General features: G+C 40.3%; 1 protein-coding gene across 1 annotated transcript in view; it reads left to right on the top strand.

Moving 5' to 3' along the window:
- Positions 1–18,378, top strand: part of bsnb (bassoon (presynaptic cytomatrix protein) b) — a 65,625-nt gene that overhangs the window by 30,508 nt on the left and 16,739 nt on the right. Inside the window, 1 exon segment of the mRNA XM_020587428.1 lies at positions 16,474–17,280. Coding sequence (XP_020443084.1) covers positions 16,474–17,280 — 807 coding nt within the window.

An 18,378-nucleotide genomic window follows, 5' to 3' on the forward strand; every position in this document is an offset into this window, starting at 1 on the left:
ACATTGCTGTTAAACTGCTCATCCGTGTAATACTTGCAGTTATTTTCAGAGTTCTTAAAAAGGTTTTTTTCAGGGTCAAAGTCATCGTCCGATTCATGATAATGTTGTTCAGTGTCTCCAATTGTGTTCAGTTCCAGATCCAATCCCTCAAAAACTATTAACCTCTGTAGCAAATCACTTGCCTCATTCCGTACGTGGGTCATACTTGTTGTTGGTTCCTGCTAATTGTTAGTTCCAACGCTCATCTGCCATCGCAGATATCAATATACCAGCGTATTTCTTCATACCGCTGAGGGTCCTGCGACCACTTCATACTCTCCTTGTCTCGGTATACTGGTCCTCGGCATGCTGGTCTTAGGTCCTGAATCCTGGTTCCGAGGTCTCGGTCATACCGCAGGAACGCGATGTCTCCCCTCGCCCTGGCCTCCCTTAACCTCGGCATCAACTCCCTTCTTCTCTTCCTCACAGACTCGGTGTAATCTTCATTTATATAAATATTAGATCCTTTAAGCTTCTTTGCTTGTTGCAGTATGTGTGCCTTATCTTTCTCTTTCATCAACTTTACCATCACCGCCCTCGGTCCCCGATCAGAAGGTTTCCCGACTCTGTGAAGGTTGATTCAATAAAAGAATCACTTCTAACCAAAAGCACAGAATAAAGGCATATCTTGAATTACAGAAATTGTTGATAAAATGTTCTACTAATTTCAGTTTTTCCATTTAGGATTCTAAACTGCTTGAGACGGTAAAATCCTTGAGGACACGCCCAGCATACAGAGAACATATGTAGAACATATAGTATTTGTGGATGCGCCACAGCTCTGCAGGAACGCCGCGGCTGCTATCACACAGAGCCGCAGTATAGATGAACATGTCATTCTCATTCTCAAACATGCTGGAAGTATTTTCTGAAAGTTGGCACCAGCCTGTATCTCCCTTAGGAGTCCCATCCAAAGCCAGATGGCTGCTGGCATCTTGCATCCAAGCCTGCCGTGCTCAGCCTGGCTGCTCCCGAAGTGATGATGGTACACCATCACAGATTCAAGCACCCACCCAGCCTCAGTCGGCTGCTTATCGCCTTTTAATACTTCCATATTCCTTTGCAGTGCATGTGCATATACAAGCCAGTTCACATATAGGTCTGAGGCACAAGATTTCAGAGTTGCAGGCCCACATGCATCTTACACATGCTATATATGCCAGCAGGCCTGTTATTCACACCCACTAAAATACAGTGGCTGGGGGCTAATAGATTACATTCAGTAACGTTATACCAAAGTATGCAGCCTTTGTCAGTTAACTTCAAAAGTCAATAATCTAAATCATTAAAATTATTGTTTTTTTCAGTATGCAGTGTAGTTAATAAATAATATAACTGCATCCAAGTAGCTGAAACACACACAAAACACTCTGAGGGTGTCATGTATCAGTGTTCAATATGGCAGCGTGTGTGTGTGTGTGTGTGTGTGAGTGCAACAGCTTTTTGCTCTCAGGTTCTGTGTTTTATATTTTTGTTCATGTCCCTGTCAGCTTATTTATTTATTATGTTAAATGTTGGGTGTTTGTCTTTTTATCTTACTGTGTTTTCCTTATTGATGATGCACAGACGGGAGTGGCAGCAACATTGAAGTACTATGCAATATTTATCTATCCATCCATCTATCTGTCACTTTTAATGATCACAGTTCTTTCAATAATCTGTGTTTTGGATTGTGCTCCTTACATCAATTTTAAAATACTAATGGTACTGGCATCTGGTACTCTTCAGCCCTGCAAACACCCACATTCACTCTCACTTGCAGTGTAAACCACCACACACGCTATTGTACTTCATTCTTCTTTTCTCTTATTTCATATAATAGATGGATTAAACGAGTGAACTGCGTGATCCGTACAAAAGCAGGAATAGATTCACATGAAATATTGTTGGCTTCTTTCTCTCAGCTTTTTCTCTCAGATGCAGATAACGGTAGTAGGTGATGTGCCATATACAAGTGTTTCCTTTGGCACGTCATTCTCTAATGAAGTTACGGATGATGTGATGCCGTGACTGTTTTGTCCTCTTGTCACTCTTGTTGCAGTTGCCATCAGGATGGATCTGCACATGCACCTTCCTTCTCTTTTGCACATTTCACTGCTATTCTCTCCCTGTGTTCCTTTTCCTCCTATATACGTGCCTCTGTTGGATAATGCTTGCCGTTGACACATTAATTGAACTGGCAATTACTCCTGGTTGAATTGCTCACAGTTGACATTGCGACATGAGCACTCAGCCTGTTGATTTAGCAGCAGCAACAGGGTGAGCATTTTGAGAACCACTCCCCATAAGAAAGAGTATTTATAAGAGGTTATATGGACACCGACAAAAAGAAATAGACATAGAGAAAGGGTGTCTCTGTGTGTGTTCTGTGTGTAGGGGAGTCTCGTAAAAGGGGCTAATAGTTGAGAGTGGTTCTGATCCGTGTTGAGGGAGTGTAGTGATCCTCTTGATTACGGTGTTTAACCCCTACACATCACTGTAAAGCTCCACCCACACAAATAAGTGCCATCTGAGAATAGTAAGCCTGGTTGGATGGTTCAACTGAAACAAAGCATGCTCACTGATCAAACACAGTGTGTAACTGTGCTGTGGTATGACAGGAAGATGATGTGATGTACAGCCATAACTGCTTCCTGGTGAGACTATGTGGCACCCAGCACAGATGGCTCGCTGGTTTGAAGGCTTAAATGCCACTCATCTCTGGGACCTTTGTGTTTGGCAGCAGGCTCTAGGCTTAGACTGAGCTGAGTTGTTTGGACTTTGTCTAAACTCTTGTGTATCACAGATCTGCAGAGAAATCTAGAGGCAATACTCAGAACTGCTTTTACATTCTTGTCTTATTTTTGGAGCTTTATGAGATTTATGAATTTGTGTTGTTAGCACTGTTTTGCCTAGCTTTAAACCTAAAAAATGAAATAGAGGAGGGTGGGAAGAAAATCCTAAATGACTAACACCTTCTGACCCTGGAATGGCATTGTCTGTGCCTTATTCTGCCAAGCTTCTGTGCACCACAGTTCTTCATTTTTCACGAGATGCCTTTGAGGTCAGCCCTGACCTGTCTGCCCTGCCTGCACCAGCAGCAATATCAGCTCTTTTGATGAATTACATGAGGAGCACAGTGACCATATTGAACTTGAATTACCCTTCCAGTCCTTTTCTGTGTTTCTGTCTTCAGACGCCCTTCTTCTCCCACCGTGTGAGTAAATGTGCTTTGAAGCCTACAAGGGACCTTAGCATTGGCTTAATCACCTCTTTGGAAGTCATCAACTTCAAGGCCCTGTGGCTATGCTAACGAGCGTTAACGATGCTTCAGGCAGTGCCGTGTCTACCCTTGCGGTCAGAGCCACAGAGTTGGGTTGGAGCAGTCCTCCCACTTCTGCTACTGAGCCATTCTGTTTAAACACATCACATCACCCATATCATCCTGTGCAGCACCTCAGACATTCAACTACTCCCTAATGCTGACATTAGGAAAGAAGGAGGGACTTAGCTAAGTGTCCACTATGCTTAAAGGCTGAAAATACTAAAAGACTGGTGACACAAATGTGAGATTATAGAACAGAGACTTATGGTTGTATGTCAGGAGAACAAAAAAAATCTCAGCCAGACAGAAGGGAACTATAATGAAAAGGAGCAGGAGACTGAGAGTCAAAATGTAAGCGATAACGCTTACTGATCGCTCAGATATTAACTTTAACCCCTTGCTAATCCTTTCAGTGCTGCAGCTGGCGGGCAGCGGTGGAGATGACCAGAACAGTTAGTGGAGGGTCTGGGTTGCTGCTCTGAGCTGTGGCCAAACAACAATAACAGCAAAAACAAGGGCAGCGTGAGGACCATTACACTTAGTTAGAGAGATGGTCCTCCCACTGCCTCCATTAGTGAAGACACTGGTATTGCTGCTGGGAGTGTAACACAACTATAGAAAGTGTAATAGTTCCTAAGGGGTTCACTTGGTCACTCTCATACATGCATACTTATAAACACCCAATGCATACAGGGCTTTTGTCTCCAATGTATTGCAAGATGTAGCAGAGATCAGCAATATAGCAGCTGCATTTTAAATTAAGTCTCCTGAAAAACACTTACAACTCACCACAGTGTTTTCCACCCTTTTCATCCTTCCATTAGCAGCACTAATGGGTTAAATGACCACAGTACAGTACAAGGAATGCAGTGAAATATATTTCATATGGACATGTCAGCCCCTTAAATGACTTGAATGGCCCCCATATGAGCTAATGTTGTCCAGTATGATCAATATATATAGCCAGGTTTAGGCTACAGTAGTTTGCTCATTACACATGAGACATTTTTGTATATATGTTTATGTCTGTGCTTGTCTTACTTGGTGGATTTATATGCACCTCTTTGATTTCAATTTGTGCATAAAAACCTGAGTGAAATATTACCAAAATGTTTGTTGCTTTGAGGATGTGAAAACATTTGAATATTAATAAAAGCAAAATGCACTGGGTGATATACAGTAGGCTATGCAAAGTATATGGCTTAAATGTCCACCATCTTTAAACAGTTCTTGGGAGAGATCCTTCACCTATACATTCACATTGCTAACACTGGTGTGAAGCTTCTGTGTGAGTGAAGTAGAAAACCAGAAATAAGTTCACACCATGAACCATGTCGCTTATTGGAGACTAATAAAATAGGTGTCGCCAGGATGTGCTCAGACTAGTCTAAGTGATCACACTCATAAAATGATCAATCTTATAAAGGTATCTGTCTCATAAATGATTAACCACAAATATGGAGTTTTAATGAATAATTAGGAGGAAAGGAAAGAAAAGGGGAGGAAAGGAGAGGAGTTCAGAGCATCATGGGAGGACTCCAGCAGTGTAGGCCTATAGCAGCATAACTAAGGGAAGGTTTAGGGGCCACCTGATCCAGCCCTAACTATAATTGGTATCAAAAAGGAACGTTTTAAGCCTAATCTTAAAGGTAGAGAGTTTCTTCTTCCTGAATTGAGACTGGGAGTTGGTTCCATAGCAGAGGAGCTTGATAGCTAAAGGCTCTGCCTCCCATTCTGCTTCTGTGGACTCTAGGAACCACAAGTAAACCTGCACTCTGAGAGCAAAGTGCTCTGTTGGGATGATAAGGCACTATGAGGTCTTTAAGATATGATAGAGCCTTGTCATTAAGGGCTTTGTATGTTAGGAGAAGGATTTTAAATTCTATTCTGGATTTTACAGGGAGCCACTGGAGAGAAGCTAATATGGGAGAGATATGATCTCTCTTGCTAGTTCCTGTCAGTACTCTGGCTGCAGCATTTTGGATCAACTGGAGGTTTTATATGGAATTATTGGGACATCCTGATAGTAAAGAGTTACAGTAGTCCAGCCTGGAAGTAACAAATACATGGAACAATTTTTCAGCATCACTTTGGAACAGACTTGGTTTATGTGTGAGTTAAAGGACATATCCTGTCAATAATAATAAGTACTACAACGTGTTGATTCCCATGCTGCTCTACAGACCTACTAATCAAGTGAAAACATACACGTCTTCACTAAACAACTTGTCTGAAAGATGAGTGTAGCATTAATGGACATATTTTTGTTGGACTTGTTTCAGTAAAGTTGTCATCTGACCAGATGCTGGCGATAGGTTACAGCTTGAGTAACTTGTCTGAGAGATTAATGTGAGACACATGAATTGTATTTGCTTGTCTGCTCGCTGTAGATTTTCCTGACAGGAGTATTATAAACCCTTCTGAAATAAAACATGGCTGACGAGACAGCCTGATTAACTTGTCCTGGGAACAGACATATGCAACAAGACACATGAGTTGTTTAGGCTTGGCTGCCAACCACAGTGTAAAATAGATTTGTTTGGCTGTAGTTCAATTAAAGTTTTGGAAAAGAGATGTGTCAAGGTTTGACAAAGTTTTGCAAAAACTATTTGCCATTTACCATCTGACCATTTAATCTTCCTGTGTGTCCATGGGTGTGAGCAAATTACTCCTGGCATTACCCAATCTGTGTGTGATGGTGCAGACAAACTGTACTCTTGTGACCAATGCATTTATCTGACTGAATCTCGTTCAGCCACACTGGAATTCTGTGTTTTATTATCTTGCTGACATTAAGACTGTATGCTCGCAAAAGTGGAGAATAGTGAATGAGCCAGGAAATGTGAGTGCACGGTCAAAGAGGTAGGTAGTTCAAGATGATGAAAATAAGGCACATTGAAGACTTATTATTATATGAACTGCATTAGATGGTTTGAGCACAGTGAGAGGTGCATTCACTAAACTAAGCTGAGCTGTGTGCTGCCGGTCTGGGTGCTTTTCAAGCAAGACTGCAGAGGGATAAACACTACAATTCATCTCTAACATTTTCAGGGCAAATTAGTAGAGCTGGGCTAAAAATCTAAAGCAACAGTCTAATACCCTTTGCCTTTAGAACAGCTTCATTGGTTTTTTGAAGGCTGTTGTACAAGTCCTGAAGTATGTGAAGTGAGCTTTCCATTGTCCTCTAGAAAAGATTTAACTCATTTGGGGAATGAAGTGGGTGGATGGATCCACAGAATCTCTCTTAAAGATTCAGTTATATTTGGCTGTGGTGGAGGCGATGGGTTAGGATTATTATATACTTTGTTTAGTAGTTGGCCAGACACTCATGATGATATCAGAGAGCCTTTTCTGTTTAAATAAAGGTTACATTTAAAAGTCACACCTTTCACCATATCTTCTACACGATTCTGTCAGATTTTTTTTGTATGGATATAGCTCCTGAACTTTAAAGATTCAGCATAGACAGTAACAGACTTTAAAGGCATCCTTTGATTTTCCCAAAAATCACCCTGCCCGGATGTAGTAGAAAGGATAGAAATATCATTCACCAGTGTACATGTCTCAGACAGTAGTGAATCTAGAAACATGCTTTCAGAAACAAGCCTGTTGGATCACCTGTGTGTCTTGATGCTTCATAGTTTCTTATATATGTATCAAGAGCCCCCCTGCTGAGGTGGTCTCATCAGTCAGCCTGTGTGTGCATGTGTGTGTGCGCCAGGCAAAAAGAGGGCACCTGTTGTTCCCATTGAAGCAAATAGAAACAGACAGAATAAGTAAATAAAGGGCAGAAAACATGACCTGACCCTACTCTGTCCCTGGAGGGACAGCAGAGACAAACACACTTAACGGCAGATGACACACTGTTGTCCTGCAGCAGCACAGTCTGCTGGAGAATGTATTGCTCCCTGCCACTACAAAAGTTATTTCTCACAGTTAAACATCAACATTCATTTTCTATTGCGATGGCAATTGAGCTGGGATGTGCAGAGGCTCGTCTGCAGAGTTCTTTTGCTAAAGCATATAACCTGTAAGTATACTGTATTTTTCATTTCAGCAAATTTAGCTCATATTTCACAGTTCTGTATATACAACCTGGTGTGAAGGTTTTCTTGCATTTTAAACCTGTATTAATGCTGGGTAATTTTACTGAGAGGCTAACTTTCATACAAGATTGCCCTGATCTCATTCACATAGCTCCACACACTCACGCCTGGAAGCTGTCCAGTACAACCACAGTGTGACCTGCTGTCCACTGAGCACCTCCATTGGAGCAGTAGGGATAAAGGGCCTTGCTCAAGGTCACCACAGTGGTGCTGATGGGTATGGGACTCTTTTCATAGTCTTTGTGGTCTGAATATTGAACTGGCGACCTTCTGGTCACAAGCACTCTTCTCTAAGCACCCACAATTATATCAAGTTGTCAGCCTTGTCTTGTATTTCAGATTTTTTTTATTTATTTATGTTATTCATGTTCAAGCATTGAAGGTGAGCTTGTTCAAACTGATTTGATGCTATCCTTATAAAAAAATCTCAGGGCCTACTTAGAAAATTGGCTGGTTTACCTTCAGTTGGCCTGTTTAACAGGTCACTATTCCTGGACACAAGTTGCCTTGTTGTAGAAAAGGAACAGAACAATGTAGTGTGAGGCTCCTCTTGGCCCTGCAAAACTCCTTCTGATGATCATCTGAACTTGGTATATGTATCTTGAATGTTGGACTGTATATGACTGACTGTTAGTGTAGTTGAGTCCTGCTTGCTCAGTGGATGATCCTTCATTTCCTCTCTGATCCACAGGCCTGACCACGTGTCTCCATTGAAGGAGTCCCAGGGGATTGACCTATATACCTGCTGACTCTTACTGACCTGTCACAGCTGTGGCATGGCATGGCACAGCCTGGCACACTGCTGTGACATGTACTCACTCATGCTTTGCACTGCACACTTGGTTGTCTTAAACCACAGTTCATTCAGACTGTGCAGAATGGAAAGGTTTAAAGGACTCTGACAGGGCTTAAACAGAACAACCTTTCCTGAAGAGCTTTGGTTCTTATTCTGAACTTTGCTGTAATGAAAACAGATTTGTCTTAATTAAATTTAGACTCTCACTGTTAATGTCGCATTTTTGTTTACATTTATTTATGTCCACACTTAACATAAAATGTCTTTAGACACTCCTTTACTGGTATTGAATTTCAGGGAAACCAAACTGTGCCTGACATATTTCCCCACTCACCTTAAACTCAACTCATTCACACCTGCTTGGCAGCATGCCCCCGTGCACAAGGTAGTTAATAATTCACACTGACCCTGTTCTCCCCTGACCTTCACTTTGTAACAAATTAATTATGACCACCTCTGTCGTATGCCTCATTAATCTCTGTGAGACACAGAACTTGACGGATTATTATGATGATTTCTGCCTTTGTTGTGTCCTCTTAATATGTTAGTTCTTTGTTGTTACTTTGAAACCAGTCATGGCTGTTGCTTCTGTTGTGCTTTGTCAAAAAAAATAATGACTAAAGCTGTTTGACGGGAAAGATGTGAAAGTGATTGTTGAAATATTTTGGGATAACTAATGTGAAATAGTTCTAGCTGCCCACTGTTCTAGTAGAATTTAAGTTTGTATCTGTCTTTTATAACATTGCCTCTGTTTTCTTTTACATTCATGATTTCCACTGGGGCTTAAACACAACCACTTAGTTTTATTTTGTGGAAACATTTACTTGTGCTTACTCTTCCACATTAAATGCTGTGCTGTATTGTCCATTGGTTATTTAGCTGCAGCATGCTGTAAGCCGCATGTACAACTCAGTGTTTTCTGAAAGGCTACCTCAAATGTGGGAAATCATCTTTCTTATCTCAGTAAGGCGTTTGACTGCGTTTAATGACAGCTGACATTTCTGGCTCACAGCTTGTGGCCGGGTTCCTGGCAGAAAAACCATGCAGGGGACAGACACTTGCTGTGAGTTGACTGACAGTAAGAGGCGAATACTGAGGTTGGGGAGACTTTGCCTGCTCGCACAGGTGTTTGTACACTTACACTGAAAATATATGTGATGTGTACATGTCTGTGTGTCATAAGTGAAGTGATACAGAGGGGTGTGACTGTCACACCACCAGTTGTGCAGCAAATGGGAGCTAAGATGGTGTTTAAAAGGTTGGTGTTAAATATGCAGCCTAACTCAACTGCAATATTTAGCCAGATGCTTGAATCTGACTTGAGTCTGTTTGTTTTTCTGTTCTGCGTGATCATGTTGTTGTGTGGGTGTGTATTGTCCCATGGGGCTCCATATCTCTCTATGCAATTCTGCACTCTCTGGCTCCCTCCATGGGTAGGAAGTGTGACAGCTTTCCTTCCCTCAGCAGCAGTCTGGTTCTGCAGGGCAGTTTACTGTGCATGCCTAGTAAATATTACTTTTGTCCATCTTTATCTTTATTACACGGTTGCAAATATAAAAAAGGGAAGATTTTTTTATTAGGAGGTTGAACTGTTGAACACTGTGATCTTATTTAATTTGAAAAACATGTGATGTGCAGGACAGTATTTTTAAGGTGCATCACTGTCGTCCACTGGGGGCCTTCATACTGGTGATCAGTCCCCAGAGAAGACCTTTTCCAGTAGCCACCTCTTCTCATATAAACAAACTTCCACTTGGAAAAGAGAGACTGTGCTTCACTGTGCATTCATTTCTTGCTTTTCTCTGTGGTACATAGTATTATAAATTGTCCTCATGTACATTTTTCACTATTCAACTTACAATTAACTGACTAAATTAACTGATAATGAGTACAGTTGTTATTTGTGTTATTGATAACTGTGATATTTTGTTGTCATGTATTTGAGAAGTGTGTTGATGGTTGATTAGTATGGAAACTACAGAAAATCATGGTAGTTTGAAATCTTCTTTTGAGACACCCTGGAAGACTGTTTTGCCTGGGTTTATTTTTCTTGTTTCCTTTTTTCTTTTCTGCCCGAAGAAAGCCAATCATTTTTGCACTTCATAGTTGTTGTTACTTTATAATTTCAAGGACACCTTTTATAGCCTGGAGTTCATCTGCTACCTTTGAGTGTTTGGTCTTCCTGCTGCATTACATTTTAACAGTTTTTGCCTTATTTGCCTTATATTTTAAATTGAGAGAGAGAGAAAATATTTGGATTTTAATTTCGGGCGATTCAGTGTTCACTGAAATGAGCCACTAAGAGTTGTAACGACACCGGTTTCCAGCCTTGTTTGTCATTAGGGATTTTCAGTCTTAATAATCAATGTACTTTTCTTCAAGATTATGTCAGTGTATAATACATACTGTAGTTTGGTGAATTTATACCCAAGCACAATTCCCCAGACATTGGACAGAGGCACATACACACAGAGACATTGTGTGAGTGATCAGGACTGTAATGTCGCAGCAAGCTCCTCTGAGAATGGGATCAATCTCTCTGACCTTTTCCTTGTGGTAACCTCCTGTGTTCGTTCTCTCATTATTTTGCCAGTGAAAGGGCAGCTTTTCTGACGGTGAACTGACTAGATGGACCATCACTGCACTGCCAGTGTGGTGTTGCTCAGTTCACAGTAACCACTTTTGTCTCTGAATTCTCATTTGCTATTCCACCAAACACACCATTTTTCATTCAGCTGCACAAACTTTGTGGACATCATGATAGCGCCTAAGATCGTTTAATTTACTGCAGAGATGTACAATTGTAGATAAAGACATGTTGGAGGAGTTCCACAATGCGCCACCTCATAAGGTTAAAATATACTCAGCATAATTCAAGATTTTCTAGCAAATGATACAGTTGCCCTGAGAGCTGAATGCACAGCAGTAAAAGAAAACAAAATAAAATACACAAACTCCCATCAAAGAAAACATTTACAGGGGTATTGTTTGCAAATGCTGTTTGGTGAGTTGAGCAACTACTCTATATCTCAGTCTACACAGTATGTGTGTGCTGAGGTTTGTGAATGTGTTAAAGAATTTATACATTTTGTTACACATTTATGGATTCTTACACATTCACAAATGTGAGTTTTCACATACAGATTAACATTCAAATCCACAACTCTCCACTCACATTTCTCCCTTCACTAAAGGCAGTACTGTACATATGCAGAATATAGTTTCTTATTTTGCTTGTGTTTTGTCTTCTACATGTGTTTTACTAAGCTGTGGTGAACTGAGTTCACAGGGCCACTTGTACTGTAGAATTATTAATTTATAATAATTAATTGTTAATCAGAGAATAGACATTTAAAGTAAGGACAAATAGGACTGTTGCTAAAACTATGTAATTCTTGCTTTATTATAGTACTGTTGCATTCAGTAGAGTTTAATTTATCTTATAACCACTGAGTTCTCTCTTTGACTCCCTTATGCTAGGGCCCAAAAGTCATATATGACATGTTATATTCAACATGTTGAGCTTTTGCATAAAAATGCAATAAGCCCATTGATGCTACAGCTGCACTGCTGGCAGTAGAGACTAGAAGGATGCAAGCTGTAGAAACAGGGGTAATCAAAACCCATGTGTTCTGTCAAAATATGAGTCAAACAAGATGCTGAACACCATGTGCTTTGACTCACTGAAAGTTGCAGCGGATAAGCAGACACTTAAAAGCTTTAAATGTAATTGATAGGTCACAGTCAATGTGTAGTCTTGCCAGCTGAATCTGAGTTACAGTTCAAAGTCGAGGTTAAGTGCTGTGCACCCTCCAGTGAGCGGACAAGTTAACCTCCTGCCATTTAATGAGGTTACCAATCCACTGACAAAATAATCTCACTAAGAAAAGGAGCCTGCTGCTGCTATACACACATATAGTAGACCCACAGGCACAATGAATCCCCCACAACCCAAGTGGATGATTAAAAAAAAAACAGAAACACAGAGCTATGTCAGTTTCTTAAGTCTTAAAAATATTGAAAACTGGGTTTCAAAACTAATTATTTGCTTTTGAAGAAAATATTACATTGCTTATCTCTTTTGCAGTTTAATTTCTATGTATTGAGCTGTTAAAGTGCTAGGCTATATTCTTCAGAGGGCAGTTAAAAAGTTGAGGGGGACTGCCACAGTGAATTGGTTGCTCTGTTTTCACGGTGCATTAAGGGCCTGTTTCTGAAGCGCAGAGGCTCAATCTCTCCTAAGGACCTGATTTGCTCTGCACAGTGTGGGTAGAGGTGGGAAGCACAGTTCACATTGCTTGCATGCTGTACAAGCTAAAGCACTCTCTACATGAATAATTGGCTACTCCCAGCTCCGGTTTGGCCTTGCTCCTCGCTCCCTTTCACATACGCAGTTGCGCTTTGCTGATTCAGTAGCAAAAAGGAGAAATTGGCAGCTTCGACATGGCCGGAAAAAAGCTGCTCCATGGAAGAAAAAACTTCATTGGTGTCAAAATAGCAGATTGGATGTGGTTTAAAGGAAGTAGGAAGTGAGTTCAGACTTTAGAGGCTGGGATTTCTTTACATGGGATGATTATGTGATCATACACCACACGTGCATGTGTGCACACGTCTTCACTGTCTATATATTGTTGCATAACTTCAGTAGATTTCTTTCTATCCCATTGTGCACTAGCTATCCACTAACACTCAGACACTTGTCTCTGACATTTCAGCACAACATTTTTTTTAACATGTAAAAGAACAAGCACAGATGGACTTGTACCTATTTATATAAGGCTTCTCAGTGGAGCACTTGAAAAAAATGATTATAAGCAAGTCTGTCTGTGTGGCATGCCAATGGCTCCATCCGCGCCTCATGGTCTCAGTTGAGACAACAGATTCCTCTAGGATTTGGGCACATTAAGAAAGGCTTTATCTTGAACAGAAAACGAGCATCAGTAAAAATAGCATGTTAAACATACACCAATTTAAATGTTAAACATTATGACCACCTGCCTAATACTGTTTACACAGGAGTCAACGTGGCAGTTGGTTGGCACTCGTGTCACTCTGCTGCTCACTGTGCATCTTCTGTGAATCCATTTGCTTCCACAGTTATACTGTCAGGAAGAGCACAGATGTGTCTACAATTCAGTGAAAAACTTATGTAAAAGGAGTGAAAACTATGGTCGTGAGGACAAGTTAAAGAGAATTTTTTTAGACAAATTCAACAGCCTCATCACTCTAGGTGTGATGTCACCACTACAGTCCCTGACTCTTTCTCTTCATAGAGACCAATGTACAGTATTTCCCATTTTCAGCCATTTTAACAAAGATTCAAATAAATTTTAATCTTTTGAAAAGTACAAATGGAAGTTAAAAGTTTAATCTACAGTAGGGCAGCCTCATCATCAGTGAGCCGTGAGCATTCATGACCCTCTCGCCAGTTCACCATCTGTCCTTCCTTAGACACTGTTGGTAGGTACTAACCACTGCAGACCAAGAACACCTCCAGGACCTGCAGTGTGGGAGATGCTCTGACCCAGTCATCTCACCATCACAGTTTGGGCCTTGTCAGAGTCACTCAGATCCTTACACTTGTCCATTTTTCCTGCTTCCAACACATCACCTTTGAGGACTGAATGTTCACTTGCTCCCCAATATACCCCACACACTTACAGGTGCCACTGTAACAGATAGTCAGTGTTATTCACTTCACCTACCAGTGGTCATAATGTTATGCCTGATCGGTGTACATTTCAAATGTAGCCACTATATCTGTCTTGACCGTATTATATTACTTATCATTTTGGGCATTAATGCCTTTAATGTTACGGCACAGTGCTCACAGCCACTGTGGTCTTTACTGTTCTTGAACCTTTTTTAAATTAAGTGTTTGTCAGGCTCTTTTATCTCCCTTTATGCTGAAAAATGTTGTAACTGCCCACACTGTTCCTAAGGTTGCTGGAGCATTATCCATGGTGAGCTGCATATTTTTACAGTATTCGTGATTCAAATTGCATCATTTCTGGAGGAGGGATTTTCATGATGAATCACTCATGTTGCATAATTGGGTTATTATGATGTTCCATGTATGCTGTGTCTCAACCATCACTGCTCGGTGTTATGTGATATTGTATACTGTACATCACAGGCAACATGAGGTGTACTTTAAATTTTAGCTTGTTTATGTCAATTGTATCAAACTATATCAGCTTTTACAGGCAATGCAATCATAAGCAGTGGGAAGTGGTTGCTCTGTAATGACATAGCCTCAAAACCTGAGTCTTACCACTACCTCTTATAAATCTGAACATTGTGTTTCCCTAATACCAACCAGCAGAGAGATACAATTAGGTGACATTTTTGACCGAACTGCTAAAAATATGGGACAGATGGCCGGACACCCGATTCCCAGAGGGATGACAATGATGCTCTCTATCTGCTGGATGTGTAATTTGGTAACTGTTTGCTAACACAGCAACAGTAACAACTTCAAAAAGCCATAATACATCATGGCTGAGTGTCTCTCAGCATGTTTTGATAATTGAGGATTGTAGCTCTAGATTTCTGTGGGAAATTTAGCTGTTTCTTCTGTGTGATAAACAGATGAAATGTTCCCTGTGACAAAAATATTTATTTGTCATTCTCTGTTTTGTTTGTCAGTGAGACATATGTGCTATCTGAAATCAACAGCAATTTACTTTTAATCGATCGGCATCTATTTACTTAATCACTATACAGTATTAACATCACATATAGCCTGTCTTTTGTGGCCGTCCGTAGTGAATCTGTAGATTCTTCACAAGTCAGTTTTACTGGAAAAATAGCAGAAGGGACCTGTGACAGCCTGTATCCACCCTAAAAATGGATTTTCTACAAAGATCCAGAGGACTCACAGGGAGCCCTGAGCAGAACAAATGATCTCTGTTTCACTTACGCAAGGCCTGATCAATCTCTCTACACAGGATTAGTATAAAGTGAAAAAGAAGACAGACTGTGTTACTCCCAGAGCTTATCACTTGAGACTTGTCTGTCAAACACTAGTCTCTGGGGTCTCTACAATAAGATCCTTATCATGCCGTTAGGGTGTTCCTTGCTAACTAAATGATCATCGTTCTCTGTTTATCTCTCTTTGTCTTTCTCTTGTATTTTCTTGTAGTTATTTACTGCATGTCATTCAGGCAGATAAATCATCTTGAGGCTATGGTCCGTGTCAGAAATATGACAGGAGTGACAAAATCCCAGTAATGTCCACAAGTACTGTATTTGATAGTTGCATCATGTGGAAGATGTAAGAACATTTGTAAAAAGTCAGTAATTTATTTAGAACCTTCTCTGACATCTTGACTGTTTGGGCACCCTCTGATACAGCCACTGGACACCTGCATTGTTTTTTGTTTATTAGCCATTTCCGGGCATATTGGTCAACTCCGTCTTCTGTATTTATACTTTTGAAGCATGACACCAATAAAAGAAATGATTTCTCAGGCAGATGGTAGTCAGTAACAGAGATGTTTATGGGGTTATTTGTTTTATTGTACAAAAAAAGAGCTCTTTCTTCAGGCCTGAGGCACAGACCATTACAATGTAATGTGTCACAAACATGGTCCTGCCACCTCTTTTCAACTTACATAAAGGCTAATATAACAATTTCTTTTCACTGAGCAGCTTCATTGATCTGCTGCATTGACCTAAAATTGAATCTGCTCATGTCAATATTGAGCTTTTGATGGGTTTTGTTTAAACATTTAACAGTGTCAGACTCTATCACACCTCCAAACACAGCAATGAGTGGAGATGACTTTGAAGTCCTGCTGATGCAGATGGTTTGCTGTGGGTTCCGTAACAGATATGTTCATTTCTATTCGCACAGCACTCTTCTTCTGTGCACCCTGTTTGAGAGTGCTAAATGTTGTCAAATGAATATGTTTTCTTGAAGAGATGAAAAGCCTTATTTGGACAGGCATTCAAATATTCAGTTGTTCATATTTTCTATACTGAGTCCTTGGCACTCAGTGATCATTGATAAAGTAATGACTTTCTGATTAAATTTATTTAACTATAAGACACATTTATATTTCTGTTTCAGTAATTATAAATAATAGTGAAATAATGTTTGACACAGTGCCAGTATCAAAGTAAAACTTATAACAGAGAGATCAAGAAACAAGAAGCTTCTGTTTTTGTCCGATTATTTTATTTAAGCAATGCTGATTGCTGTTCTGTTTGTGCTTGTTTTTCAGAAGAAAGAATGGCTGTGCTTGAACTGCCAGACACAGAGGGCTCTGTCAGGAAGCTTGGGAGATATTGCAGCTCCTGCTGCACAGCCGGTGGGATCCCCCCGGCCACCTGCTACAGCCAATCAACAACCACCTCAGCAGAAAGGGCCCAATCAACTTTCAGGGCTTAAGCCCACAGGCCCTCAACAGCAACAGAAACCACCGGGTCCACAAGTAAGTGGCCCTCTCTCTCCTGTGAAACAGGCTGAGGCTGCCCCTCAAACCAAAGGGGTTAGCCAAGCTTCCCCTCAAAGCAAGGGTTCTGCCCAACCTGTTCCTCATCCCAAGGGGTCAGCTCAGCCACCTGGCCAAACTAAGGGCCAAACACAACCATCAGCTCAGAGTAAGGGATCTCAAATGAAAGGTCCTAGTCAATCACAAAGTAAGGGTCCTGTTCAGCTTGCTACTCAAGTAAAAGGCCCCAGTCAGGCCAAAGGGCTGATTCAGGCAAAGGGATCTGCTCAGCCCCCTGCTCAGAATAAGGGCCCCTCTCATCCCCCTGGTGCTAAGGCTTCATCCACCCCTGCTAAAGTCGCACCCAATCATGCTAAGGCTTCTCCCACTCCTTCAAAAACAGCACCTACTCAGTCTAAACCCACAGGTAACAACCAGGCTCGCAAACAGCCACAGAGCCAGGAGAAGACGAAAGTTGTATCTAAATCTCTAAAAGAAGACGTCAAAGCCTCACCAAAGAAGCAACTATCAGAGACTGTCAGTTCACCAAAAGACATGAAGATAACTGAAGATGCACAGAAGTCAAGACACCATGAAGTGAGCTACCTGCAACTTCTTCGCCTTCACCTGTTACTCTTGATTCACCGTTTAGATTTTTTTTTCTGATCCATATGAATAATTGTAACATTTCTCACATTATTTCCATTAATATCATCGTCATCATGAAATCATTATCATTTTAATCTCATTCATTCAAACATTCTGCATCACTGTTGTTGCTGTCATAGTATAATTTCTTGTTTTTATTTTTTAAATAATTATAGTTTTTAGTTAATGTGTTTGTTCTCTGTTTGAATTATTATTATTATTCTTTATTCCATTCCTTTTTCATAAGCATCTGCTCTATCATTCTACCATGCTCATTTTTATCTTTATTGTCATATCTCCCTCCTAATAGTAGTTATCAGTAATGGAAAAATAGTAATTACATATAAGTGCTTTATCATAACATTATCATACATTCATAAAAATGATTTTCTATCAATGCAGATTTCATCACCATATCATCAGAATCATATCACTAATTCTATTCTTCCCAACCTTACTTCACTTGTTACTCTTGGTTCACCATTTAGATTTATTTTTTTTTACTTTTTGTTCTGGTTCCATATGGCTAATTGTAACCATTTGTCATCACTGTCATCATCATCATCATTATCATCATCATTGTCATCATCATCATCATCATGGGAGCCATAACTCATCTTCAGCCTGCTCCCCCATTTCTCTGCATTGTTTGGTACATTTTTATTTTATTTGTTTCAAAAGCAAGCTTTTTGTTTAATGTGACACTTGTGGTGATATCTAAAGCATTCGGAGCATGTTTGTTATTCTTCAGCGGTTCGAAGAATGCATCAGAGAATGCGTCAGAGATGGCAATCAAGCATGTCACAAAATGACATTTGTCCGTAGATGTTTGTATTTTCAGCTGTCTGTTATAATCACTCTGTGTCAGTGTATCTATCCATCATGTGTACATAACATTTGAAGGCAAATTCAACCCAAATCAATAAAATTAAGCTTTAATAAACTACAAAATATGATCACATTTAGAAGAATAACAAAACTCAATTCATGATATAGACTAATTAACCTACTGTGATATAAAGTATATATATATTAAAAAAATATATT

Source organism: Monopterus albus, unplaced genomic scaffold, assembly GCF_001952655.1.
Source record: "Monopterus albus unplaced genomic scaffold, M_albus_1.0 scaffold457.1, whole genome shotgun sequence".
NCBI classification, from domain to species: domain Eukaryota; kingdom Metazoa; phylum Chordata; class Actinopteri; order Synbranchiformes; family Synbranchidae; genus Monopterus; species Monopterus albus.